We start from the raw sequence: 26409 nt of genomic DNA, 5'->3' as shown, positions 1-26409 counted from the left end.
AAAACCACGCTGGTTGACTTCACTAAACATACAAGATGAAGTGGCACAAAGAGACAGGAAACACAGGGATAAATACAGTCGGGAAAATAAGTGACACCTGGAGGGGGTGAAGACAATCACAGGGACAGGTGAAACAGATCAGGGCGTGACAATTATATCTGCGTTGCCTGTCAGGACTAGGTTAGGCTTGAGTTCCAGGCGACGGTATCACCTGGAAAACTTTCCATAAAAAGTGGACTAAATGTTGCAGCTTTCCAATATCTGTTTATGTTATTTGTCTTTTTTTATTTGATTTATTGTCATTTTATCTTATTATGCAAATATCTGAATTTGTATTTCTTATTTAATGATTGTTAACAAACTGAACTTTCTGTGATGTTTTTCTGTTATTGTGTGATATTATTTGTATATTATCATTATTTTCTTAAACATTACAAAAATTTTCTAAAAAAATATGTTTATGTTTCTTTATTAGGGATAGCCCCCTTCACCTAAATGACATACACAAATCTAACTGCCTGTAGTTCAGACCCTGAAGCAAGGATATGCATATTCTTGGTACCATTTAAAAAGAAACGCTTTGAAGTTTGTGTAAATGTGAATTGAATGTAGGAGAATATAACACAATAGATATGGTAGAAGAAAATACAATGAAGAAACCAACCAGTGTATTTTACCACCATCTTTGAAATTCAGTAGAAAGGTCACTGTTAAAGCCATCACTCTGGTAGGTTAAATGCTGCATTTGAAGTGTACATTTAACCTACATAGCAGTCAATACAAACTGACATCTATTAGCATACAAATGTGTGCAAATGATCTTTTCAGATCTTCTCAGAAATTAATCAAGTCCATGGAATGAATATAGACAAGGGTTCTTCTAATAACTTTTAGGGGTTCCCTGCACAGTTTCAATTTCAAGAACCCTTAAAGGATACCTCAAGGAACCTTAACTTTTTAGAGTGTAGTAGAACCTTCTCACTGCTTAAACTTGCAGAGGTTAAACTGTGCCCGTGTGAGAACATTAGCAGCTTTTTTTAATCAAGAAAGGGCACGTAATAAGTGATCCTGCAAGTAGGGACAGTTTCATCAGCTACCTCATATAAACACATGAGGGGGAGGAGTTTCTGTGATTTAGGCCGGCTTCGACTCTGCCATTGGTTGAGGGCAGTTCTTGTTTTTACTGTCTGGAATGTTGGACAGTAGCCCATTTCAAAGGAGATGGGCTTGATAGACGTGGCTGGATAACAGACACAAACAGGACTTGGATGCTAAGCAGGTATCACCGTGAGTTTTTCTTTCCTTTATCCAAGTGCCGAAAGACTATGTCATTCAATAAAACGTGGAATACTAACTTCTGTGACTTTTTTTAAGTGTTTAGCTGTGATGTGAATTCTGCAAGTTCAAGAAATGAAAAGGGAGATAGAACATTGAAGATTTGACAGTGATTTAATGTACCTCTCTCCTCTAGCTGTTGTAGCGGCTGAAAGTTCGGGTCAGTTGACCATGCTGTTACAGAGGCTGTCTCTTCGTGCCGGGCTCCCTCCGAGCCCCAGGACTCAACGCACCACCATCTTCCCTCGTCTAGCCAAAGCACTGACACAAGGCAAGTGGGAGGGTCAAACGTATACATACATTCACATACCCGCACACATAATATAGGCAGGCCTACGTGCATCAGTAATTGAAGAGATGTATAGATGTCTCTGTAGGATAAATGTTGAAAATACTAGGCTATTGTTCCAGTAATTACAATTTCAATGATTTCAGTAGCTTGAGTTTTTAGTAATAACATGATAATTTCCCCAAGCAAGAAGGATAGCCTAGTTCCCTAAATTCATCAAGTCCAGATCATTCAATGATATCATCTTGCATACTTGTGTATACTTGTTTATCCTCCTGGGCCACTCTTAACATGAGATTGATAGCTTTAAGATAACGGAGGCCTATCCATTTTTGTCCATCTCAATCTATCTCTCTGATTCTGTTATTACCCCTCACCCCTGCACCCCAGTCTTTTTCTGCTCCCATCTCTGTTTCTATCTCCCTCTCTCCCTGTCTCGCTCATGCGGTTGGCTGCTCTTTAGTGGAGAGATGTGTGCAGTCAGCGCTGGCTTTTGGAGGTTGCCATGCTGATGTGGCAGTTTGCACCCTGTCATTTTCCATCTCCATGGATACCAGGGAATTTAGGAGGGGGGGGAGGTGAAGGGGGTTCCTGGCTGCTCTTAGCCTAACACTTTATATAATCAGTGATGGACCAAAACAGAACCCAGCACACACACTTACTGGTAGGAGATGTACTGTTGTGTGCTGGTTAGGCACAGTGTTTATGAACATTGTCTCAAGCTAACATGGTGTGTGTGCACAGCACAATGTAAGCATATGTGAAATGTGCATGAAGCTGATCTGTTATCTGATATCTTCCTTCCTCCATTTAGGCTTTGCTTTAATTCATCTTTCATCCAAATAAGGGAGGGAGGCAATATACATGTATAAAGCATTTGAACAGGGCTTCCGACTAGAGCTGGGACGATAAACCAGAAATGCTCGACAGCGACCATACCAATCATTTATCGTAAGCATTCTGCTGATGTCGTTCATTGCGATAAGTAGCCTATACTAGAGAAATGTGACGTTTGAAAATGTCATACGTTTGCTGCGTGATTGTTAACGGGACAATTGATGGCTACCACCATCAAACTAGTAGTAGTAGTTTAAAGGATCATCAGAAAAACAACTGTGGTGCACATTCATGTTGTAAATGGTCGTTCTATTTATCGTTATCGCATCAATTCAGGTAATTTAGCGCAATATAGATTTTTGTCCATATCGCCCGGCTCCACTTCAGACTCACACTATAAAGCACCAAATTGTGTATTCTTTCTCACAGTGGGTCTGGCGCGTGCCAAAAGTAACTCCTTCACCCACCGCGGGGAGCTCCGCAAGGCCAAGAGGATTGTGGTCAAGCTGGGCAGCGCCGTAGTCACCCGGGGTGATGAGTGCGGCCTGGCGCTGGGCAGGCTGGCCTCGGTAGTAGAGCAGGTGAGGAAGGTCATAAGGCTGACGGGATAACAAGACCTCCACACAAGATGTCTTGAAGCTTGTGTTTTTAACAACTGTCTGCTTATTGTAGTTGATTCATTGTTGCAAGAATACTTAAAAGGCTTTAGATGTGGCTCAATGAGGTAGAAAGTTTGTTGTGTTGTGTTGCAGGTGGCCATGCTACAGAACCAGGGGAGAGAGATGATGATCGTCACCAGTGGAGCGGTGGCCTTCGGGAAGCAGAGACTGAGGCACGAGATCCTGCTGTCCCAGAGTGTCAGACAGGCCCTGCACTCTGGACAGAACCAGATCAAAGACATGGTGAGACAACAGTCCAGTTCTTATAGAACCTTACCAGCGCAAAGACATGATGAGTCCAGGTCTTATACAACCTGCAAAAAAAAACATGGTGATATCACTTATTATAAAATCAACTCAAAACATTCCTCCCTCTCTCAATCTTTCTCTCTTTCTCTCTCTCTCTCTCTCTCTCTGTCGGTTTCAGTCAGTACCAGTTTTCGAGGCGCGGGCCTGTGCGGCAGCCGGACAGAGTGGTCTGATGGCCCTGTATGAGGCCATGTTCACCCAGTACAGCACATGCACTGCACAGGTACCTACGCTATCTCTATGTATTTGAAATCACACTGTGTTACCCAGCACAATTACCTCTCAATAAAGTTTTATCGAAACAGGATTTGCTCTGATGTAATCCCAGGTCCTGGTCACCAACCTGGACTTCCATGACGACCAGAAGCGGTGGAACCTGAACAGCACGCTGCAGGAGCTGCTTCGCATGAACATCGTACCCATTATCAACACCAACGATGCCGTGGTGCCCCCGCCCGAGCCCAACAGCGACCTCCAGGGGGTAAACGTGGGTAAGGGCACGGGGGGAACGGAGGGGCAAGAACAGGGGCGAGAGGTGTGTATAGCGGAGTAGTGTTAGCTGCTAGCATACTAGCATACAGCTATTATGTTTCACCGCCTCACCTCGCTCTACCCGCCCGCTACCCCTCCTTTCCCCCAAAAAGATGTGCATGCAGGGAGGGTTAGAGGAGATGGGAGGGGTGCATGCACACCTTCTGGATGGTGGCGGACTGGGCCTAGAAGTGTGGCTGTCTGGGGGTGACTAATGGAGGTAGAAGCACGTTTCTATACTCCGTTCACAAGCCCAGGCGGAACTAACAAGTTCTTCTGCTGCTGAAAACGCACTACTACTAGTAATAAACGACTAAACATTGTAGTATCAGTGGCTTTGCTAAACCACACAGTAGACAAGCTAATATCAACGATAGCTTAACATGAAATGCTTCGATTTCAATGATGTATTTTCTTATACACTGACCTCAATTTCAACGGATAACAAACATCAGAAACAGTCTGGTCATTGACCCTTGACCCAATAAACTCATTTTTTCCCTCCCCTGCAGGTCATCAGTATAAAGGACAATGACAGCCTGGCGGCACGCCTGGCCGTGGAGATGAAGGCAGACCTCCTCATTGCTCTCTCTGACGTAGAAGGTACACTGCTAACACAGCAACACATTTATTATTTTTTTAACATTTTATTTAACTTGGCAAGTCGGTTAAGAACAAATTCTTATTTACAATGACGGCCTAGAAACAGTGTGTTAACTGCCGTGTTCAGGGGCAGAACAACAGATTTTTACCTTATCAGCTCGGGGATTCGATCTAGCAACCTTTTGGTTAATGGCCCAAAGCTCTAACCACTAGGCTACCTGCCGTTAGGCAGCACGCCATCTGCCAGCACTCTGGGTCAAAACCACACACGCTCATTTAGGAGAATTCATGTAAGAGGGAGAACTACAGGTATTTTGGGTTGTGTTTGTCAGGCACAGAATGGAAGAAAACAGACTGAAACAGGAAGTGACCACCTGGACTTGTACAATAGGAAACACACATTTTCCATTGCAAAATGTTTTAAAACGTTTTCCGTTGCGTGCCCTAATTAACACAACCCTGGTTGTATTTGGAAATATCACTGATGGATTGGACTGGAAGGTAATCTTTGTGCAAGTAAACAATCACGTAACCATAGTTACCTCCCATCTCTCGTAGGTCTGTACGACAGCCCTCCTGGAACAGATGACGCCAAACTCATTGACATCTTCTACCCTGGTGACCAGCTGTCGATCACCTACGGCACAAAATCCAGGGTGGGGATAGGAGGCATGGAGGCCAAGGTATGTACACAGATGTCAATGTTTAGATTTAGTCTAGTTGTTCTCAAAATGATGAAAATAGTGGGCCATTTTAGTCAACTAAATACCCTTTCATTTTAGTCATTGTCATGACGTTGCCCTCTTTAGGTACAGCAAGCCCCATCCCCCTCTCCCTGTCTCCTACACCCAGGCTGCTGTGGTCAGAGAGAGGTCATGCATTCCTGGAGGAGATTATCTCCTCAAGGCCACAGTATAGAGACAGTGAATTTTCATAGAGAACAAAGGAATTTCTTCCACTTCACAGGTCTGAACAACATTTATGTTCCTGAGAAGGTATAAAAGATTATATAACGCTGTTTATATAATAGCCTCAGATATGAGGTTTACATCTAATTCTTGTATAAGATGATTGAGTGAGGATGATAATGTTGAGACAGCCCTTTTCGATGTTCCGAATAAAACCCCACCTGGGTTTTCTATCACCAGACCATATTGCTCTCAATTACGAGAGGACAAAGGTTGCAGGCCAGCTTACCTCAATAACGAGAGGGCCAAGGTTTGAGACCAGACTGCTGAATCCTTTAACCATCCCATGTGGTTAAACTCTTAGACTATCGATACCGACAGAATAAGAAGTATTTGATATTAATTACTAGTCTGTATTAACTATATTAATTACTAGTCTGCAGCTAGGAATTCGGTATCATTGAACGCGAAGACCGACAACCGCCGAAATATCTATCCATAACGACATGAATGAATGTCACTCATAACTATCCATTCTAACCACGACAGAGAGGGCGGACAAACTCTCCAACAGAAACAAACTTTTAAACAGTGACCCCGACGACACACTGAGCGTAAATATATATATTGATTGCAATTGTTCCCGAATGAGTGAGCATTCATGTGCAAAGGATTAGCATTTCAATTGTTATAATTATCAACTGTGCGTTGTCTTGACTCAGCCGCGATGCCGGTTTATCCCACTGGGGAAACTCCATTATAATTTCCTTGTAACTATCTACTGTTTGTTTATGCATTTCTGTATATTACTTAGTTAGTAAATAAATGATTTTAAGACAATTGATGTATGGATGACTCATAGTGAAGACTGGGTTCGTGCAGATAATCAACAATTTACGACGTTTGGAATGAGACTAACGTGAGGTAAAGAAGAATTCATTAATCAGAAGACTATTAATCAGATATGAAAATATCTGAAAAGTTATATTAGGAAAATTATAACTTTGTAATCTGAATAGTTTCCTTGGTGCTCTTGACTTCCTAGTTAATTACAGTTACATGATTAATCAGTTTAATTTGCATAATAATTACAGAGAGTCATCTGATAAAAACGAAGTCTTAATTTAATGATAGTAAAGACATGACATCATATTTGTATTGCCTCATTAACCTATAGTAAACATAAATCACTGAATTCCATGTGCGCAAACATACGTAGCCTTATAAATAAAAGAAACACCAAGGAGCCACCAGAAACACCAAGGAGCCACCAGAAACACCAAGGAGCCACCAGAAACACCAAGGAGCCACCAGAAACACCAAGGAGCCACCAGAAACACCAAGGAGCCACCAGAAACACCAAGGAGCCACCAGAAACACCAAGGAGCCACCAGAAACACCAAGGAGCCACCAGAAACACCAAGGAGCCACCAGAAACACCAACGAGCCACCAGAACAGCTTCAAGCACCTTATTATGGAACTTGTAGAATCTATGCTAAGTCCATAATTCCATCATTTTGTGTTTTGTTGATGATGGTGGAAAACACTGCCTCAGGCGCTGCTCCCGAATCTTCCACAAGTGTTCAATTGGGTTGAGATCTGATGACTTAGACGGTCATGACATATGGTTTACATCGTTTTCATGCTCATCAACCCATTCAGTGACCCCCTCGTGCCCTGTGGATAGGGGCATTGATAGCCATGGTAGCCAAAATAGTGGCTTGCCCAGCATTTTGATACATTGACCCTAAGCATGATGGGATGTCAATTGCTTAATTAACCCAGGAATCACACCTTTATGGAAGCACCTGTTTTCAATATACTTTGTATCCATCATTTACTAAAGTGTTACCATTATTTTTGCAGTTAACTGAAGATTAGAATAGGAAAGTGTGTCGATCAAAACATGTAAGAGTGGAGGACTACAGAGTGTCTAGGTCTACATCTCTGTAATAAGGTTTTGTGAAAGTCTTCTGAAGTCAATGTGTGTCAGACTGAGATTTGGCTTCAACCCACTGTTAATCAAGTCTTTACATTGGGGGCCAAATCTTTACTTGAGAAACAAGTGGGGAATAGAAAATTGTCAAAGTGTTCCCCCCCTCTACTTCCAGGTAAAGGCGGCCCTGTGGGCCCTACAGGGGGGCACGTCGGTAGTCATTGCCAACGGCACCCACCCCAAGGTGACGGGCCACGTCATCACTGACATCGTGGAGGGCAAGAAAGTGGGCACCTTCTTCTCCGAGGTCAAACCTGCCGGTGAGTTCACCCCGGGTCATCTCTGTGTGACAGACACTGATGATGAAGGTTATTAGATTGATGATGATCACCATGACAACAATGAGCATAGTGATTATGGTGAGGATCACAATGATGAGTATGGTGGTTCTTATGATGAAGAAGATGTTTGTTATTCTAAATGATGATGATAATTATGGTCACCGTAGCCTCATCGAGAACCAGGCTTCCCTAATCGGTAAAGCCTGGTGAAGTCTATGGCAGAAAGTAGCTACAAAGGGGTGGAAACCAGTGACGCCTCGCAACACGTCAAACCAATCAAATGCCTTGCTTGAGTGGAGCTCAAAAGTGTGTGAAGATGGCTGGGAAATCGCAGATTAAAACCCCATCGAAATATGTTGATGTCTGTTGAGTGATCAAGCAGAAGAGTTGCATTGCCTTCATCGACTCGGAAAACAGTGACGAACATAACACACGTGCTGCCCTTCTATGGGCATGTGCGGGGAGGGTTCTTGAAATGTAACATCCAATCAAAATGTAGCCGATCCTCTGGAATCCAGCCGACCGTTCTAGTCGTTTGGGCTAGCACGACATTATCCAGACTATGGCTACACGTGACTATGGTTATGATGATGCATGCGAATGTTGGTCCCTTTTGTTGTTGGTTTGTGTTGCCTGTGTTCATCACTGTAGTGTCTATCTCCAGGCCCCACCGTGGAGCAGCAGACTGAGATGGCCCGGAACTCTGGCAGGACCCTGGCAGCCCTTCATCCAGAACAGGTCAGACCCTCATACACAGTTCTAGAGTATACAGTCAGACCCTCATACATAGTTCTACAGTATACAGTCAGACCCTCATACACAGTTCTACAGTATACAGTCAGACCCTTATACGCAGTTCTACAGTATACAGTCAGACCCTTATACACAGTTCTACAGTATACAGTCAGACCCTCATACACAGTTCTACAGTATACAGTCAGACCCTCATACACAGTTCTACAGTATACAGTCAGACCCTCATACACAGTTCTACAGTATACAGTCAGACCCTCATACACAGTTCTACAGTATACAGTCAGGCCCTCATACACAGTTCTACAGTATACAGTCAGACCCTTATACACAGTTCTACAGTATACAGTCAGACCCTCATACACAGTTCTACAGTATACAGTCAGACCCTCATACACAGTTCTACAGTATACAGTCAGACCCTCATACACAGTTCTACAGTATACAGTCAGGCCCTCATACACAGTTCTACAGTATACAGTCAGACCCTTATACACAGTTCTACAGTATACAGTCAGACCCTCATACACAGTTCTACAGTATACAGTCAGACCCTCATACACAGTTCTACAGTATACAGTCAGACCCTCATACACAGTTCTACAGTATACAGTCAGACCCTCATACACAGTTCTACAGTATACAGTCAGGCCCTCATACACAGTTCTACAGTATACAGTCAGACCCTTATACACAGTTCTACAGTATACAGTCAGACCCTCATACACAGTTCTACAGTATACAGTCAGACCCTCATACACAGTTCTACAGTATACAGTCAGACCCTCATACACAGTTCTACAGTATACAGTCAGACCCTCATACACAGTTCTACAGTATACAGTCAGACCCTCATACACAGTTCTACAGTATACAGTCAGACCCTCATACACAGTTCTACAGTATACAGTCAGGCCCTCATACACAGTTCTACAGTATACAGTCAGACCCTCATACACAGTTCTACAGTATACAGTCAGACCCTCATACACAGTTCTACAGTATACAGTCAGACCCTCATACACAGTTCTACAGTATACAGTCAGACCCTCATACACAGTTCTACAGTATACAGTATACCTGATCCCAGGCGTGTCAGTAGCACTATTCTTACTGCGGTTTGTTTAATTTTATTGAATTGTCTCCACCCCAGAGAGGTGAGATCATCCGTCACCTGGCAAACCTGCTGGTTGAGAAGAAGGAGGAGATCCTTGCTGCTAACAAGATGGACATGGACATAGCAGTCAATGCAGGTAACTATTCCTATCTTGTCTATCTCTCTGAATGGGTTCATGGTATTTGTTAAACCAGCTCATACTTGTAGGGACATTTACTTGACAACATCCCATTGTGTGACTATGTGAGGATGTGGATAATTAGAGGGTGTGGTTGCATTTAAACGTTCTGTATATACGAGCTGCTCTAACTGAGTAGTCAAAGTGATCGTCCGGTGTTTTCTGCTGGATTGGATTCTTTGTGGTCTCCATCCCCTATCAGGTCAGTTGTCGTCAGCCTTGCTGAACCGTCTGAGCCTGTCCCCGGCCAAGCTGAATAGCCTGGCTATAGGCCTGAGACAGATAGCCCTGGCCTCTCGGGACAGCGTGGGCAGAGTGCTGCGTAGGACCAGAGTAGCCCACAATTTAGAGCTAGAGCAGATCACTGTGCCCATAGGAGTACTGCTGGTCATCTTCGAGGCCCGCCCCGACTGCTTGCCACAGGTAATTTGTGTGCGTTTCTGTGTGTTTGGGCTCATCTGTGTTTGAGAGAGAGTTTGGGGTTCTGTTTGTGCACTGCTGATCCTTTTTTGGTAAGATGGGGTGTTCGTGCTGGGGGTCATGCTATATGTTCAGTACCTGTGAACGTTTTTTACACACCTACTAAGGGTTTTTCTTTAGTTTTGCTATTTTCTACATTGTAGAATAATAGTGAAGATATCAAAACTATGAAATAACACTTGGAATCATGTAGTAACCAAAAAAGTGTTAAACAAATCAAAATATATTTTAGATTCTTCGAAATAGCCACCCTTTCTTTGCCTTAATGACAGCTTTGCACACTCTTGGCATTCTCTCAACCAGCTTCACCTGGAATGCTTTTCCAACAGGCTTGAAGGAGTTCCGACATATGCTGAGCACGTGTTGGCTGCTTTTCCTTCACTCTGCGGTTCAACTCATCCCAAGCCATCTCAATTGGGTTGAGGTCAGGTGATTGTGGAGGCCAGGTCATCTGATGCAGCACTCCATCACTCTCCTTCTTGGTCAAATAGCCCTTACACAGCCTGGAGGTGTGTTGGGTCATTGTCCTGTTGAAAAACAAATGATAGTCCCATTAAGCGCAAACCAGATGGGTGCAGAATGCTGTGGTAGTCATGCTGGTCACCATCACACCTCCTCCATGTTTCACGGTGGGAACCACACATGCAGAGATCAACCGTTCACTTACTCTGCGGCTCACAAAGACACGGCGTTTGGAACCAAAAATATCAAATTTGAACTCATCAGACCAAAGGACAGATTTCCACCGGTCTAATGTCTATTGCTTGTGTTTCTTGGCCCAAGCAAGTCTCTTCTTATTATTGGTGTCCTTTAGTAGTGGTTTCTCTGCAGCAATTCAACCATGAAGGCCTGATTCACGCAGTCTCATCTGAACAGTTGACATTGAGATGTGTCTATTACTTGAACACCGTGAAGCATTTATTTGGGCTGCAAATTCTGAGGCTGGTAATCTTGTGAATTTATCCTCTGCAGCAGAGGAAACTCTGGGACTTCCTTTCCTGTGGTGGTCCTCATGAGAGACAGTTTCATCATAGCGCTTGATGGTTTTTGCGACTGCACTTGAAGAACATTTATAGTTCTTGACATTTTCCAGATTGACTGACCTTCATGTCTTAAAGTAATGATGGACTGCCATTTGTCTTTGCTTATTTGAGCTGTTCTTGCCATTATATGGACTTGGTATTTTACCAAATAGGGCTATCTTCTGTATACCACCCCTACCTTGTCACAACACAACTGATTGGCTCAAACGCATTTAAGAAGGAAATAAATTCCACAAATTAACTTTTAACAAGGCACACCTGCTAATTGAAATGTATTCCAGGTGACTACCTCATGAAGCTGGTTGAGAGAATGCCAAGTGTGTGCAAAGCTGTCAACAAGGCAAAGGGTGGCTACTTTGAAGAATCTCAATTATAGAATACATTTAGATTTGTTTAACACTTTTTTGGTTACTACATGATTCCATGTGTGTTATTTCATAGTTTTGATGTCTTCGCTGTTATTCTACAATGTTGAAAACAGTACAAATAAAGAAACTCTTGAATGAGTAGGTGTGTCCAAACTTTTGACTGTTACTGTAATTCTGTGGCTAAAAGGCTGTTGCTCTCATTTGCGTGTAGGTATCAGCTTTAGCCATAGCCAGCGGGAATGCTCTGCTGGCGAAGGGGGGCAAGGAAGCAGCCAACACCAACCGCATCTTACTTGAGCTGACCCAGGAAGCACTGGATATCCACTGGGTCAAAGAGGCTGTACAGCTGGTAAGTTTCAGCTGGAAAAACATCCCATTTAAGAAAAACAGCATGGAAGTTATTTAAATAACATAATCTTTGCTAAAATCTGAGTTCTGTGTTATTCTGCCGGTAGTAAATACAATCAGACATCATGCAAAAGCAACCTTTCATTCCTCATTTACTAAGGTGAGTGATTCTGGAATGCATACACATTTTGTGTGTGTAACTGTGTGTACATATTCTATGTGTGTTCCAGGTGAGTACCCGTGAGGAGGTGGAGGACCTGTGTAGACTAGATGAGATGATAGACCTGATCATCCCGCGAGGCTCATCCCAGCTGGTCAAGAACATTCAGAGCGCAGCCAAGGGCATCCCAGTTCTGGGCCACAGTGAAGGCATCTGCCACGTCTACATCGACTCGGAGGCCGCCATCGACAAGGCCATCAAGATCGGTCAGTGGGACAACACACACAGACGCACATATGCCAGACCTGGATTCGAATACATGCTTATTTAATTATTTGTATTTTAAAAACATATATTTTCTGCGTATTTTAGTATTTTCAAATAAAGTAGCCAAATCAGCTACCACTTCGAAGTATTTAAAAAAATACTATTTGAAACTGTTTTTGAGTATATTTCAAGTATCCCTATGACTAAACAGACCTGGTTCAAATGTATGGGAGTATTTAAATATTTGTATTAGAAAATATACTTGTTGTTAAGAGTCAATGTGCAGCAGGTGGGACGGAGTCAGGCGCAGGACACAGAGAATGAGGACTTTACTCAACAAAACAGCAAAATATTCCACGCAGGGAAAATATACCAGCTCACAAATATAAGCGACCACTTAACACAGAACAAACATGCACAAAACCATGGGGGGAACCAGAGGGTTAAATAAGGAACATAATTATGGGAATGGAAACCAGGTGTGTACAATGAAGACAAAACAAATGGAAAATGAAAGTGGATCGGTGGCGGCTAGAAAACCGGTGACATCGACCGCCGAATGCCGCCCGAACAAGGAGAGGGACCAACTTCGGCGGAAGTCGTGACACCTGTCTGTATTTTCAAAGAGATGCCAATACCTTTCCAAATATTAAACTACCTGATGTATTTTCTAAGAAAAAATATCTAAATACTTAATGTAATGTATTTGAAAGTAATTGAACTACCTTTTAACTGGTATTTAAACCCAGGTCTGACACAGACACGCCCACATAATTGAATGGTTGTTTTACTACCAATGAAGGAGAAGGAAGTGATTGATTGACATTTTCTCTCTCCAGTCAGAGACTCTAAATGTGACTATCCTGCGGCCTGCAATGCTATGGAAACACTGTTGGTTCACAGGGACATACTCAGGACTCCTCTGTTTGACCAGATCATAGACATGCTCCGCACCGAACAGGTAAGACCACACACACAAACAAATACACAGGTACAGACACACTGACATAAAGTGATATTATTCTCATTTTCTCCAACTAAAATACAGGTTGAAAACACTCAAAGGCTTGGTTAAATAAGATCATGACTAACTGACTGGTTGTTTGGTGATGTGGTTTGTTACATTTTACTACAACTCATTATCAAATATTCCTTTTCTTTCCTTGGTGTTGGGGTGAGGTGGATGGGTTTACACGTGCTGATTAACCACATTAATCATGTCTCATTGTTGATGATTTATGCTCCTAAAACCAAATTCACAAAAATGAACACTTAACAGCTTACTATGCAGTTGATGATAACCATAATAAGAAGACAAGACTACCAAGTATCACTAAAAGTTAGGTTGTGTTTCACAATAGCAGATCAATCTATTGCACTCTATGGAAACTTTGGTCTTTTATACTTCAACTTTAAATATATATATATTTTTTTTACAGGAACAATTTATCTAATCAACAATGACATAATTTGGAATTATTTCTGCAACTCTTCAACCTACTGTCTTTTTTTCACAACTGCCACCAGTTTGGTGTAATGTAAGACATATTGACATAGTAAAATAAATGCATGTGTGTAAAAACATATAAAGAACATTCCATGCTGAAACACTCGTATTAAAGTTGATGGGCTATATTTAGGATAATGTTGAACAGCTATGTTATTCTATTTAGGGGAAAAAAATGGAATAATCTTATTTTATTAGTTTTATATATTTTACATGTTAGGAAAATTCCATCAAATCCTTGAATGTTTCAAAAAAGTTCCAGCAGTTTACTGGTAAACTTTGAAAGTTACTGGTAATATACCCTCCCTTTGTAACCCTAGAGCCAAGCAAGTTGTCTGACTCAACCAGTTTAGCAATCAGTCAATCTTAACTCCCCGATTGATTGATTAATTGACCGCTCGTTTTATGTAATGATGACCCCTCCCATGTGTGACCCCCACTAGGTGAAGATTCACGCTGGCCCCAGGTTTGCCTCCAACCTGACCTTCAGCCCATCAGAGGTCAAGTCTCTGAGGACAGAGTACGGGGATCTGGAGTGCTGCATCGAGGTGGTGGACAGTATGCAGGAAGCGATAGACCATATCCACAGATATGGCAGCTCCCACACCGACGTCATTGTGACTGAAAACGGTAGGGCTGTCTGTCTATGTAATTGTTGTGAGACGTTTCTTTTTTTCATCTTTTTACATTTTTTTTTTATCACGTTGATTCACCCAGATTAGTCTGGGTGAGAGAGACCACATCTCTCTTTCAAGAGAGACCTGTCCTTCAATCTTCCTACCACTTCTTTCTCAAAGTGATGACAGGACTTTTTGCCTCAGTGTACAACCTCCCTATGAGACTACTTTGAAGGGGACAGAACTGATTTGAATGTAGAACAGGTTTTGCTAAGGGAACAGTGTTATTAATTTATATTTAGTTATATGATTTATCGTCATCTTAAATGTTAATGTCCCCTCAAGTTTGATAATTCATTTTGATTGAGTACTTTGCTGACAATATCCAATATAGGTTGGGTTATAGATGTTTTTTTAGTCGGTTCCCTTCAGACAGAGCATTTATGCCTCAGTTCTACCATCTAGTGGCCACAGATTGTACAACACGTAGAACCACATTGATTTCTCCATTTTGTGTAATAGAAGAAATGTACTGTATACAGCTGAAGAGAGATGTTGATGTATAATGATGATGACAGTGACAATGATGGTACTTGACTATGAAGATGATGGTAGTTGTTGTGATGATGAGGATGATGATGATGATTCTTACAGAGGACACAGCGGAGCGGTTCCTGCAGCAGCTGGACAGTGCTTGTGTGTTCTGGAACGTCAGTTCGCGATTCGCAGACGGATACCGCTTCGGACTGGGTATGCATTCATTATTTACTTTTTTTATCACCTCACTTACTGTTCAACTACCCTACTCACTCACTCATTCTGTCTCCCTCCTTCCTCTAGGTGCTGAGGTGGGCATCAGCACAGCTCGTATCCATGCCCGGGGCCCCGTGGGCCTGGAGGGTCTCCTCACCACTAAGTGGGTCCTGAGAGGAGACGGCCACACTGCTGCAGACTTCTCTGAACAGGGCACCATGGAGTACCTCCACGAGAATTTGCCAGTCACACAGCCACAGCCCAGACAGATAGCTGCCCAGAGTGAGGAATGACAGAGGATCTCCAACTAGAGACACACCTAAACACACTTAACCACTTCATGAGAGAAAAGCTTTCCCCTGGTACCAAAGAAACAATCCCATTGTCATATTCATTCGATCTGGATCAGAGTTTCATTAATTCTACACCAGCTCTCAAAAGTTTTATTGCAGTGATTAGCTCACTCAGTATTCAGTGAATCAACTCATGATTGGTTACATTGACCCTGTTAGACTGTAGAAGGTCTCACACCATTGGTCTAGACATGAATTGGTCTAGATCTTATGCGCAGTAGTGATGAGTTTGGTAAATATGCTCTCCAGGACCCACACTTAAAGGGAATTTTTGCTTAAGCTAGTTTACATCTGTGTTATTATCTCTATCAAGAGGCTCCCCTCTTGGTTTTAGTTCCTATTGATTGGTCTGTTGTGCTGTGCTCTATCAGATGAGACCCTTACCCTCAAAGTATTGGTTCGGTGATATGAATGCACAACCAAACAGTGTTGATGCTAGGTTTAAAGCTCAACCTAAGTTAGGAAAGTTACTGGTGTGTCATTTAAATTGGGCTTGAATTGTAGGTCCTCAAGGCCACAAATTGTATGAATTGCTATTAACATTAATACTGCATCGTTTTGCAGTTCTACCAACACAATCCTTATTTATATGCAGTTAAATGACCAGTGATGAACCATTGGATAAACAATATTTAATAACCTTAAATGTGTTTTGTCATAGATATGGATGAATAAAACATTTATTGACCCAATCTTATTCATAAGCATTCAAGTTAGATTTAATTCTATAAGAAAGCACGTCCTTTTTTTTTTTTCCTCTTTTCCTCAAAACTTTTTATGTCCTTTTGAATGCAAATGCTTTATTCTCCTGCTTTTGCTTTTTTTTTCCCACACGGTCTATTTACGTCGACTTTACAGTGCCCAGAGCCTCTGTCAGATACAAGAGCTGCTTTCCGTCTCCTTCAGGGGACTACTGCCTTAAGATACAGCGCTGCTGTTACATTCCAGCTTATGAGCTTTATATCTGATGTCAAGTGACGCACACTACAGATCAGTTTTGGTTTTTTTTTGTTGTAATTTGTAGACCATATTGTAGAATAAAAGTTTTTGGTGAATAACAATGGGATTTTCATTTTTCTCTGGTCCTTTGATTAGGAGATGAATAACTCAAGAATGCCAATGACTTTACATGTATGTTCGTCTCTGTCCTTCCACCACTCTTTTCTACTAACACAAATAACAAATTAGCACCAAAGAAGGAATACTGATCTGAAAACAGACGTCAAAAAAGGGACTTTTTAATGGTTCTCATCTGGGAATAAGGCTTTTCCGTAAGTGGGGCATGGAAGATGGAAGACAATACTACAGAGGTTTAATTATCCAGCTATCAGAAATGAAAAGAAAGAGGGAGAGAACTGAGACTAATAATGGAATCACAGAGTATGCTCTTCTGTGGTTCTTCTTCTCTCAGCTAAAGAATTCAGCCTCCAAAACGCACTACTTACCCTTCAATCAGCCCTCCACAAGTCCAAAGGGTACATTGATGAAGAATAAATGAAGAAAAGACAGGATATTGTCAGATCTCACTGTTTTGGTACTTCTATGGAAGAAGCTTAATATTTGTAATGGAAAGTATTGTATTAATGACTTGCAGAGGTAGAGAGTCTGATACATGGGTATTTTGCTGTTCTAGAATAGTCTATTGATGAGGGATCATGCAGCTTTTGGCCGGCCAAGTAGGGCGCTGTAGTATGCATGTTCTCTGCATGTAGCGTGTACAGAGGTAAACATACTGAGACACACAAACATAACGTACATGGTTGATACTAGATTTGAATCATGTCAGGACCCCCTGCATTAACTTCCATTTACGACAGACGCCAAGCACCCTGTGAATCTTTTGTGGAACGTTTCCCTGTTTAGGCAGAGCCAGATCCCATGTTTCACCCTGTTGACTCACTGACGACCGTGGGGATTGGAGTCCACATATATCAGAGGACGCAGGGCAGGTCACTGGACTTTTACAGCAAAGTCGACCGTTCTTTAATTGAACATTACTCAAGGCCAAAACTTATATTTTTTGTTTTGTTTGATCTAAAGAGACTCAAAAGTGTTCCCAGCTGGGCTTCAATTTTTTTAATCAATAATTAATTGTCAAAGTTATTTATTCATGTGTATCTTCACCAATTATGGGCTTCTAATTAACAATTTCAATAATTGATGTTTATTTCTGAAAGGGTTCCTTATCACACTGGCTGCTGAAAAATGCATGAGCAGGGAAGCAGACTTGGTTTAGTTTTTTTGTTCTGAGAGAGCTTGATGCTCGGGGCTAGTACCAGGACACATTGACTCTTCCCCTTTGAGTTGGCGCTAGCCCTGTGATGTGGGTCTAATACGGGCTTCTTTCATGGACCCAAAGCCCCTGCTCGGCACCATGTGATCTCATAAAGACTCCTACATGCCCATCCTCAGATACCCTTTTTTTGTTCTTTAATTACCGGCTTCAAATAATAATGTTTCCGTGTTCATTTTTCTTTGTGTATCGGGGGATGATGATGATGTCACAACAGTCTGCAGAGTTGGACCTTGATGTGTATGCGTCTATGGCTATCCAACTCCATGGCTTATGTTTAAAATGCCAAATAATGAACTTTAATAAAAGTACGCAAAACAAGACTGTTCCCGTAACCTATTTTGATAATGACAGTAGTTAATAAAAACAAAAGGCTCCTTGGTTGACTTTTATCAACTTTTCATTTATTTTGGTTCCTATAGGACAGGGGGTTGGGGACTGGCAAAGCACATCATTTTGCTCTGCAGCAACCAAAGCTAGAGAGACCATCACCGTTACCATACGAGCATCGCCTGAGCACCGAGGTCTACTTTCCCAGTCTAAGCAAAGCAGCGAAGACCCAACACCAAATGGAACAAAACCCCCAATCACATTCATGTGATTTCAGGGTCAGATGACCACAGTAGACACACAATAGTCAAACAGTGCTAGCAATAGAGGGTAGGGCTTCAATACAGAATTTAGAATTGGGCTGCATTAGGGGAGGAAGAGGGGGGTCTCGATTGACCTTCAGGGGGTCTCTGTGACACGTCTCAGGGAGCCGATGGTGGGGCTGGAGCTTCCCCACTCGCTGTGCCTCCTGTACTCGCCAGGGCGAAGGAAGTACTGACGACCCCTGTAGTGGGGGTGCTCGTGGAGGATCCAGTAACCCTCCATGACGTTGGCGGAGGAGATGTCGCGGCTGTGGAAGCTCTCGTGCAGGTCGGGGCAGTCCTCCATCATCTCCATGTTCTGACCCCTGAAGTCAGAGCGCCCGTAGATCTTCATCCTGTAGTTTCCTCGATACTGGGAAAGAAGAAGACAGACAAAATGGACAATGGATATATTAAATGATACACAGACAGTATATAGGCGTTAATGTAAGTGTACTATTAGGAGAATGAAATATAACTTGAACCATGACATTTGTGAAGAAGAAATTGACCGTGTTAAAAAAAGGTGTTGGTTGGCATTTGTGAATCTATTTGTCATAGCCTCAGCCAAATGTCAGTAAGAATCTAGCCAAGTAATTACAATAAATGCTAAGAAAGAAAAAAAAACAGTAGACACTGAAGCCCTCAGCTCAAGGGACTGAAAACAATGTGGGACTGAGGACACACGATGTGGTACACTCACAGGGGGCACCATACGGCAGGAGCGGATACAGTCGTTGAAGCCAGCCCAACGCTGGTAGTCGGGGTACTCGCCCTTGTTCAGCATGTACTGGTAGCCAGTGTAGTTGGGTTTCTCGTAGGCCACCCAGCAGCCATTGTCCACCTTTATGGAGTTACAGCGGCTGAAGTGGTTGTGCATCTCAGCAAAGTCGCTGCTGCACTCATAATGACGGCCCTGGAAGTTCTTGTCCTCGTAGAATATAATCTAGAAAAGAGAGATGGAAAGTTCAAATCAAAATGATACACACGATAAGCTAACGTAGCAGACGTAAATGAAACACCCGAGCAGAGTTTCCACATCCGCTTTCCAGCGGAAGCTAGGTTGAAGGAACTGTATCCCTGAAAGCCAGATGCATCCTGTTGTTGGCAACACCGCTAAGGGTGGGTGCACACATGATAACACAGATATTGGGGAAAAGTTTTGGCTGTCTTCTGAAAAATGTAAATAACCTAGCACAGAATGAAAAACACAATTACATTTTCATTATCAGGAACTGCAATCCAACGTACACCATTTATGACATGGAATTGAAATAGGCCAAGCCTACCTATAATATATACTTTTAGTACATGTGTCGAAGAAGAGAGTGTCATTGGAACAATAAGAAATGATCCACGGCTCATTTTCACATCCCAGAAACCGCACTGAGGTACATGCACATCCTTTAGGGCAGTGGTTCCTACACCTTTTATAGTCCAGTACCCTGTCAAATATTCAACCTCCAGCTGCATACCCCCTCTAGCACTAAGGTCAGCACACTCTCAAATGTTGTTTTTTTGCCATCATTGTAAGCCTGCCACACACACATTTATTAAACGTAAGAATGAGTGTGAGTTTTTGTCACAACCCGGCTCATGGGAAGTGACAAAGAGCTCTTGTAGGACCAGGGCACAACCAGCCATCTTACATATAACACTTTATTTGTTGATCAAAAATGGTGAATAACTCACCACAGGTTAATGAGAAGGGTATGCTTGAAAGGATGCACATAACTCTGCAATGTTGGGTTGTATTGGAGAGAGTCTCAGTCTTAAATCATTTTCCACACACAGTGTGTGCCTGTATTTAGTTTTCATGCTAGTGAGGGCCGAAAATCCACTTTCACATAGGTATGTGGTTGCAAAGGGCATCATTGTCTTAACAGCGCGATTTGCCAAGGCAGGATACTCAGAAACCTGGCAGTGGCTTCTGATTAAATTACATTTTCACAGAACCGCTTGTTGCAATTTCGATGAGGCTCTCTTGTTCAGATATCGGTAAGTGGACTGGTGGCAGGGCATGAAAGGAATAAAGAATCCAGTTATTTGTGTTATCTTTTTCGGGAAAGTACCTGCATAATTGCGCACCCAACTCACTCAAGTGCTTCGCTATATCACATTTGACATTGTCTGTAAGCTTGAGTTCATTTGCACACAAAAGAATCATACAATAATGGAAAGACCTGCGTGTTGTCCTTGTTAATGCAGACAGAGAAGAGCTCCAACTTCTTAATCATAGCCTCAATCGTGTCCCGCACATTGAATATAGTTACAGAGAGTCCCTGTAATCCTAGATTCAGATCACTCAGGCAAGAAAAAACATCACCCAGATAGGCCAGTCGTGTGAGAAACTCGTCATCATGCAAGTGGTCAGACAAGTGAAAATGATGGTCAGTAAAGAAAACTTTAAGCTTGTCTCTCAATTTTAAAAAAAAAGTGTCAATACTTTGCCCCATGATAACCAGCGCACTTCTGTACATTGTAAAAGAGTTACATGGTCGCTGCCCATATCATTGCATACTGCAGAAAATACACAAGAGTTCAGGGGCCTTGCTTTAACAAAGTTAACCATTTTGACTGTAGTGTCCAAAACGTCTTTCTAGCTGTCAGGCATTCCCTTGGCAGCAAGAGCCTCTCAGTGGATGCTGCAGTGTACCCAAGTGGCGTCTGGAGCAACTGCTTGCACGCGTTACCACTCCACTGTCTCCATGTCATGGCTTTTGCGCCATCAGTATAGATACCAACACATCTTGACCATCAAAGTCCATTTGATGTCACAAAAATTGTCCAGTACTTTCAAAATATCCTCTCCTGTTGTCCTGGTTTCCAGTGGTTTGCAGAAGAGGATGTCTTCCTTAACAGACCCCCCAGAAACGTATGGACATATATCAGTAGCTGTGCCAGGCCCGCCACGTCTGTTGACTCATCCAGCTGTAACACATATACTTCACTGGCTTGTATGCGAAGCAGTAATTGTTTCAAAACATCTCCTGCCATGTCATTGATGCGTCAAGTGTTGTTTGATGAAGGAATTGTCTGTATAGTTTTTGGGCCTTTTCCCCCAGCATTGTCCCAGCCATATCCACGGCAACAGGAAGAATTAAGTCCTCCACAATAGTATGGGGCTTGTCTGTCTTAGCCACTCGGTAGCTCACCATATAAGACGATCTAGCCCCTTCTTATTAATGGTATCTGTTGCTTACTACTCGAAAGTCGTCTTAATTCTCGCTCAAAAAACTCCCGTGGCTTTTTTTATTTTTTTTAAATGTGAAGAATGTGAATCACATTTATATTTGGCGTACCCCCTACGGCATTGCGCATACCACAGTTTGGGAATACCTGCTTTAGGGCATGGGACAAAGGAATGTGTTGTGTCAATTGTGAGTGTGCCCATGTTGCTGAGGATCAGAAGTGCCCGGTACGAGAGAGACAGGTTGAGGTTGCCAGGGTGAGAGTAGAACAGAAGGTGTCGTATGCTGAGGCAGTGAAGAGGATGATTGGTCATGGATGGGTATTAGGCCTAGGCCAATACAGAGTGAATTTGAGACAAAAATATTTAAAGGATCGTCTTATTAAACAGACTTTTCATACATGAGTCTGTTGTAGACCCACTTCCTCTCTGCTTACCTCATGTCAAAATAAAAGTCCTGCACGTGCGCCATATGTGGGCAAAAAAGGAACAACTTGTGGGGGACTTTTATTTAGTCTGTTTAATAATACAATCCTTTAGATCCCTCAAACTCAACTCGAGCTCAAGGCCAGTTCCACTGCATTTTTTAAATTGTTCTCCTCTAATCAGGGACTGATTTAGACCTGGGACACCAGGTGTGTCCAATTAATTATAAGGTAGAATAGAAAACCAGCAGGCTCCAATGCCCCTGCTTTAGATAACAAATACACCGTGTTGCCAAAAGAACCTACCTTTGAGACTATGCATTGGTGCTGCCCTCCTCTCCGTCCAGTCCATTCATACTTGCACATTAGCTTTGAGCCTTTAACGCGTTCTATTCACCATCTCCTAAAATCCCCCTCCAATATCATTACTGGCCAATCATTTCTAGGTAAATTGCAAGCTATTTCGTTATTTATAATACTATCCAGTGAATCCAAATACGAAAGATGTATCACGGTTTATCACAGACAATTGTTAAATGAGCCTCTTTCCTGTATTTCCCCATGAAACTCATGGTGTGTTCATGCTTACCTTGCTCATTGTGACTGTGTTTAGTTCGGACCGGACCGGGTAGTGAGCGGTACTGGACCTCTTTATAGACCCTGCAGGGATCAGGCCTTTGTAAATGTGACACAAAGCTTTGTCGTGTCAGCACAATGTGCTCTACGGGCTACAGAAAACTATAGGGCTGGCCCACAGCAGCAGCTCTTTGTCTCGGTCAAAAGCTCTCTATCTCTATGGGAAATACTGTACAACGGCACTTTCCGAAGTCACACAATAAGAGTTGCAACCTCTGCCTTTATTGGCATTGAGGCTAGCAATGTATAGACAGACTACCAGAGAGAGAGAAAAATACTAAGCCATCCTTAACAGCTTTATAATGAATTGAACTTGTTGCAATGAGTTTCTGATTTGCAGGTCATTCATTCAATCAGTTAGTTAATCAATAATATTCTTAATGTTAAGGCTGTGACATACCAGTATAGCAATATTTTTTCCTTGGCAAAAATGAAAACAGGAAGCAGACCAAACTCTTTGGGCCTTTAAAAACTCAGCTATTAAGTTTTCAAGATATATAACTTTCAAAATACAGAAATACAGCTGGATAAATCATTAACGAGGGTGCAGACAACTTTTAGGGTTGATTATGGTATAGTATACATACTGTACACAGCAATTCTCCTGTCTAATAACCATACACTAATGCCCCCGGGCGCCGAAGACGTGGATGTCGATTAAGGCAGCCCCCCGCACCTCTCTAATTCAGAGGGGTTGGGTTAAATGCGGAAGACACATTTCAGTTGAAGGCATTCCGTTGTACAACTGACTAGGTATCCCCCTTTCCCTTTCCCTTAATTGCTGGAACTTAATTATTTACACAAAAGCTTTGCTATTGTTTTGCCATTGATTTGAGATGGGGGAAAAAAAATCACACAGAGAAGCCACATTTGAAAAACCAGCACCTTTAATCACTTTGTTACAGTCCAGATGTGAGAAGCTTACAGGCCACTCCTCATTCTCCTGAAGGAGCCCACCATGGGGTTGTGGCAGGCCCAGTCGTTGCAGGCCCTGTACTCCCCGGGGCGGAGGAAGTACTGACGACCCCTGTAGTTGGGGTGCTCGTAGAACACCCAGTAGCCTTCCATGACATTGGAGGAGAAGATGTCACGGTGGCGGAAACGCTCATACACGTTGGGGCAGTCGTCCATGAACTCCATCATGTGACCAGACATCTCAGGCCTGTTGTAGATTCTCATTCTGTAGGCTCCTCTGTACTGTTGGTAGAAGAGACAGAGAGGAGGGAATAGGGAGGACAAGAAGTGATTAGGGGCGAAATGATCACAGAGGTCACAGTAGTTTTATACACTGGGCGATCTAAGAATTTCTACACGTCGATTAATACCAGAGACTTGCTTCCTTTAGAAATAGATATTCAGTCAAATGAGGAAACCTCTCAAAGCAGAAGTATAATACTGCCAAAAACACTGAGTGATGATGAATAGAATGAAAATGAAGAAGGTAAGTCTTTGGGGTGCGTTCCTATTCCTTTAAAAAATGACTGGATCTCCTTGTGGACTTTGATGCTTTGACTCCTCTCTGTATCTATAAATGACATCAAAAGGCTGGTGATTGACGCTGATTTCTAAAGTGCCGTTTGATGTGTGGCAGGAGTAACCCTATCCATCAGTTTGACTGACTTACGGGGGGGAACATCTGGCAGGAACGGATGCAGTTGTTGAAGCCCATCCAGTGGTGGTGGTCAGGGTACTCTCCCTGGTTCAGGATGTACTGGTAGCCGTTGAAGTTGGGCTTCTCGTAGGCCACCCAGTGACCGCCGGTCACCCTGATAGAGTTACAGCAGTTGAAGTGTCTGAACGTGTCAGCACAGTCACTGTTGCACTCATAGTGTCGACCCTGGAAGTTGTGGCCTTCGTAAAAGATTATCTACAAAGAACAGAAATGTATAAAATAGTTTATGTGGAAAGTAATTTACACTGAGTCGGCGATGATGATAGTAAAATGACTTTTGACTGAAAGCCGTACTCATGGACGTAGTGTTGATCCTCAACAAGCTAGCTCCCTCGACAAGCTAGCTCCCTCGACAAGCTAGCTCCCTCGGCAAAGCTAGCTCCCTTGGCAAGCTAGCTCCCTCGACAAGCTAGCTCCCTCGACAAGCTAGGTCCCTCGACAAGCTAGCTCCCTCGACAAGCTAGGTCCCTCAAGCTAGGTCAAGCTTAAGAAGCATTCTGCCTAAGCCTATGTATGCTTGATTTGGTCTGTAAAGGGTCGCTGCACACCCCAGATATCTCCCACAATCAACAGCCTGATCAACTCTAAGGAGATGTGTAACGCTGCATGAGACAAATGGTGGTCACCCCAGATACTGACTGATTTTCTGATCCACACCCCGATTTTTTTTTTTTTGGTATCTGTGACCAACTCAAATGCATATCTGTATTCCCAGTCATGTGAAATCCATAGATTAGGGCCTAATTTATTTATTTCAATTGACAGATTTTCCTTATATGAGCTGTAACTCAGTACAATTCTAGAAATTGTTGCATGTTGCGTTCATATTCCTGCTCAGTGTAGTTTTACAACTGAAGTCTTTGACATAGCTTCATAAATTGTATGCCTAGCTTACTTTGCCAAATAGCTTCCCAATACCTTAAGCTTAATAGCATCTGGTGATCTCCCTAATTACATCAGCAATCATCGAACAAGTAAGCTAAACCTGTTAGCTCATACCTTTCCCATGGTTGGAGGGCTTGATGTCTGCACCGTAGCCCTCAGCAGACTCTCAGGCCCTTTTTTATACTCTTCTACTGACAGTAAAATAGACCTGTGTCTACATTGTAGTGACTAGAAGTGACCTTTTTAGACGTCAGGGACCATTCCAATTGTCTCTGAAACCATAGGCTACTCTTTACCCGCAAGTGCTGGAGTTTACCTATACAAATACAAAACCTCCCCCTCCACCCCATATGCCTACCTCATTCTGTGTTCTTTACACCGACCCTTGTTCAGCCATGACATGGTGATGCGCCCATTGAAACATCACACAAAAGGCCTTTAGGTACTGTATGTAGTGTGAACAACCGAGCTTTTAACGTTTGCAGGAGGTTAGACTGTTCGTGCACTCTCTAGTAAACGAAACAAAGTCAAATATTCTACAACTACTTGGGGTTGATGTGAAAAAAAATGATTGAAATTTGATGTGAAAAAGTTATGAAAATGTTAAACGGATTATCATAGTTTATTTCAGTGTGGGTTCATATTTTCCCTCTCTCTGATCTCAGGTCACAGAATCGTGGTTGTGTTCCCTTCGTAGACCTGTGTGTGTGTGTGTGTGTAAGTGATTCTGATGTTATTGATTGAATCAAGCCCTTGTGTTGATGTAATCTAGAGTGATCTGGTCTCTTTTTGCTTCCATAGCCTGCAGACCTACTCTGATGTCATGTACAGACAACTGTGTGTGTGTGTGTGTGTGTGTGTGTGTGTGTGTGTGTGTGTGTGTGTGTGTGTGTGTGTGTGTGTGTGTGTGTGTGTGTGTGTGTGTGTGTGTGTGGGTGTGTGTGTGTGTGTGTGTGTGTGTGTGTGTGTGTGTCAAAGGGAGG

The 26409-nt window shown here is 42.7% G+C and overlaps 3 protein-coding genes across 7 annotated transcripts; 1 reads left to right on the top strand and 2 right to left on the bottom strand.

Moving 5' to 3' along the window:
- Positions 1–1133: 1133 nt before the first annotated feature.
- On the top strand, positions 1134–16754 carry LOC110491465 (delta-1-pyrroline-5-carboxylate synthase). Of its 4 annotated transcripts, none has more exons than XM_036946347.1 (18): positions 1134–1287; positions 1472–1606; positions 2891–3042; positions 3214–3363; positions 3548–3652; positions 3758–3910; positions 4473–4563; positions 5122–5246; positions 7584–7728; positions 8414–8487; positions 9656–9755; positions 10000–10220; positions 11900–12037; positions 12267–12462; positions 13303–13424; positions 14414–14600; positions 15242–15337; positions 15428–16754. In XM_036946347.1, the coding sequence occupies exons 1-18, from the start codon at positions 1269–1271 to the stop codon at positions 15631–15633; spliced, it is 2415 nt and encodes an 804-aa protein (XP_036802242.1). In that variant the 5' UTR covers positions 1134–1268; the 3' UTR covers positions 15634–16754. The 4 variants fall into 4 exon arrangements, with proteins under 4 accessions (XP_036802242.1, XP_036802241.1, XP_036802240.1 ...); XM_036946346.1 differs by having other exon boundaries at positions 3758–3916; XM_036946345.1 differs by having other exon boundaries at positions 3758–3964.
- Positions 16755–18368: 1614 nt separating this feature from the next.
- On the bottom strand, positions 18369–22931 carry LOC110491464 (gamma-crystallin M2). 2 transcript variants are annotated; one of them, XM_021564934.2, is made up of 3 exons: positions 22823–22931; positions 19322–19564; positions 18369–18991 (listed from the first exon to the last, which is right to left on the bottom strand). In XM_021564934.2, the coding sequence occupies exons 1-3, from the start codon at positions 22829–22831 to the stop codon at positions 18716–18718; spliced, it is 528 nt and encodes a 175-aa protein (XP_021420609.1). In that variant the 5' UTR covers positions 22832–22931; the 3' UTR covers positions 18369–18715. The 2 variants fall into 2 exon arrangements, with proteins under 2 accessions (XP_021420609.1, XP_021420608.1); XM_021564933.2 differs by lacking the exon at positions 22823–22931 and adding an exon at positions 22540–22756.
- Positions 22932–23738: 807 nt separating this feature from the next.
- Positions 23739–25690, bottom strand: crygmxl2 (crystallin, gamma MX, like 2). Its single transcript, XM_021567354.2, has 3 exons — positions 25541–25690; positions 24494–24736; positions 23739–24066 (listed from the first exon to the last, which is right to left on the bottom strand). The coding sequence occupies exons 1-3, from the start codon at positions 25547–25549 to the stop codon at positions 23791–23793; spliced, it is 528 nt and encodes a 175-aa protein (XP_021423029.1). The 5' UTR covers positions 25550–25690; the 3' UTR covers positions 23739–23790.
- Positions 25691–26409: the final 719 nt, after the last annotated feature.

This window comes from Oncorhynchus mykiss, chromosome 16 (assembly GCF_013265735.2).
Source record: "Oncorhynchus mykiss isolate Arlee chromosome 16, USDA_OmykA_1.1, whole genome shotgun sequence".
Lineage (NCBI taxonomy): Eukaryota > Metazoa > Chordata > Actinopteri > Salmoniformes > Salmonidae > Oncorhynchus > Oncorhynchus mykiss.
The sequence above is the reverse complement of the archived record's forward strand: the minus strand, read 5'-3'. Positions and strand labels throughout refer to the sequence as shown.

Excerpts from the sequence above, each read along its gene's own strand:
- crygmxl2 (XM_021567354.2), bottom strand. Across the intron at positions 24,067-24,493 it reads CCTGCCAGATGTTCCCCCCC|TACAGAGGAGCCTACAGAAT; the intron begins GTAAGTCAGTCA and ends TTCTACCAACAG.
- LOC110491464 (XM_021564933.2), bottom strand. The coding sequence starts at position 22,599 with ATGTGCAAGTATGAATGGACTGGACGGAGAGGAGGGCAGCACCAATGC. Across the intron at positions 19,565-22,539 it reads ACCAATGCATAGTCTCAAAG|ATTATATTCTACGAGGACAA; the intron begins GTAGGTTCTTTT and ends TCTCTTTTCTAG. Across the intron at positions 18,992-19,321 it reads CCTGCCGTATGGTGCCCCCT|TATCGAGGAAACTACAGGAT; the intron begins GTGAGTGTACCA and ends CTTCTTTCCCAG.
- LOC110491465 (XM_036946345.1), top strand. Across the intron at positions 4,564-5,121 it reads TGCTCTCTCTGACGTAGAAG|GTCTGTACGACAGCCCTCCT; the intron begins GTACACTGCTAA and ends CATCTCTCGTAG. Across the intron at positions 9,756-9,999 it reads GGACATAGCAGTCAATGCAG|GTCAGTTGTCGTCAGCCTTG; the intron begins GTAACTATTCCT and ends ATCCCCTATCAG.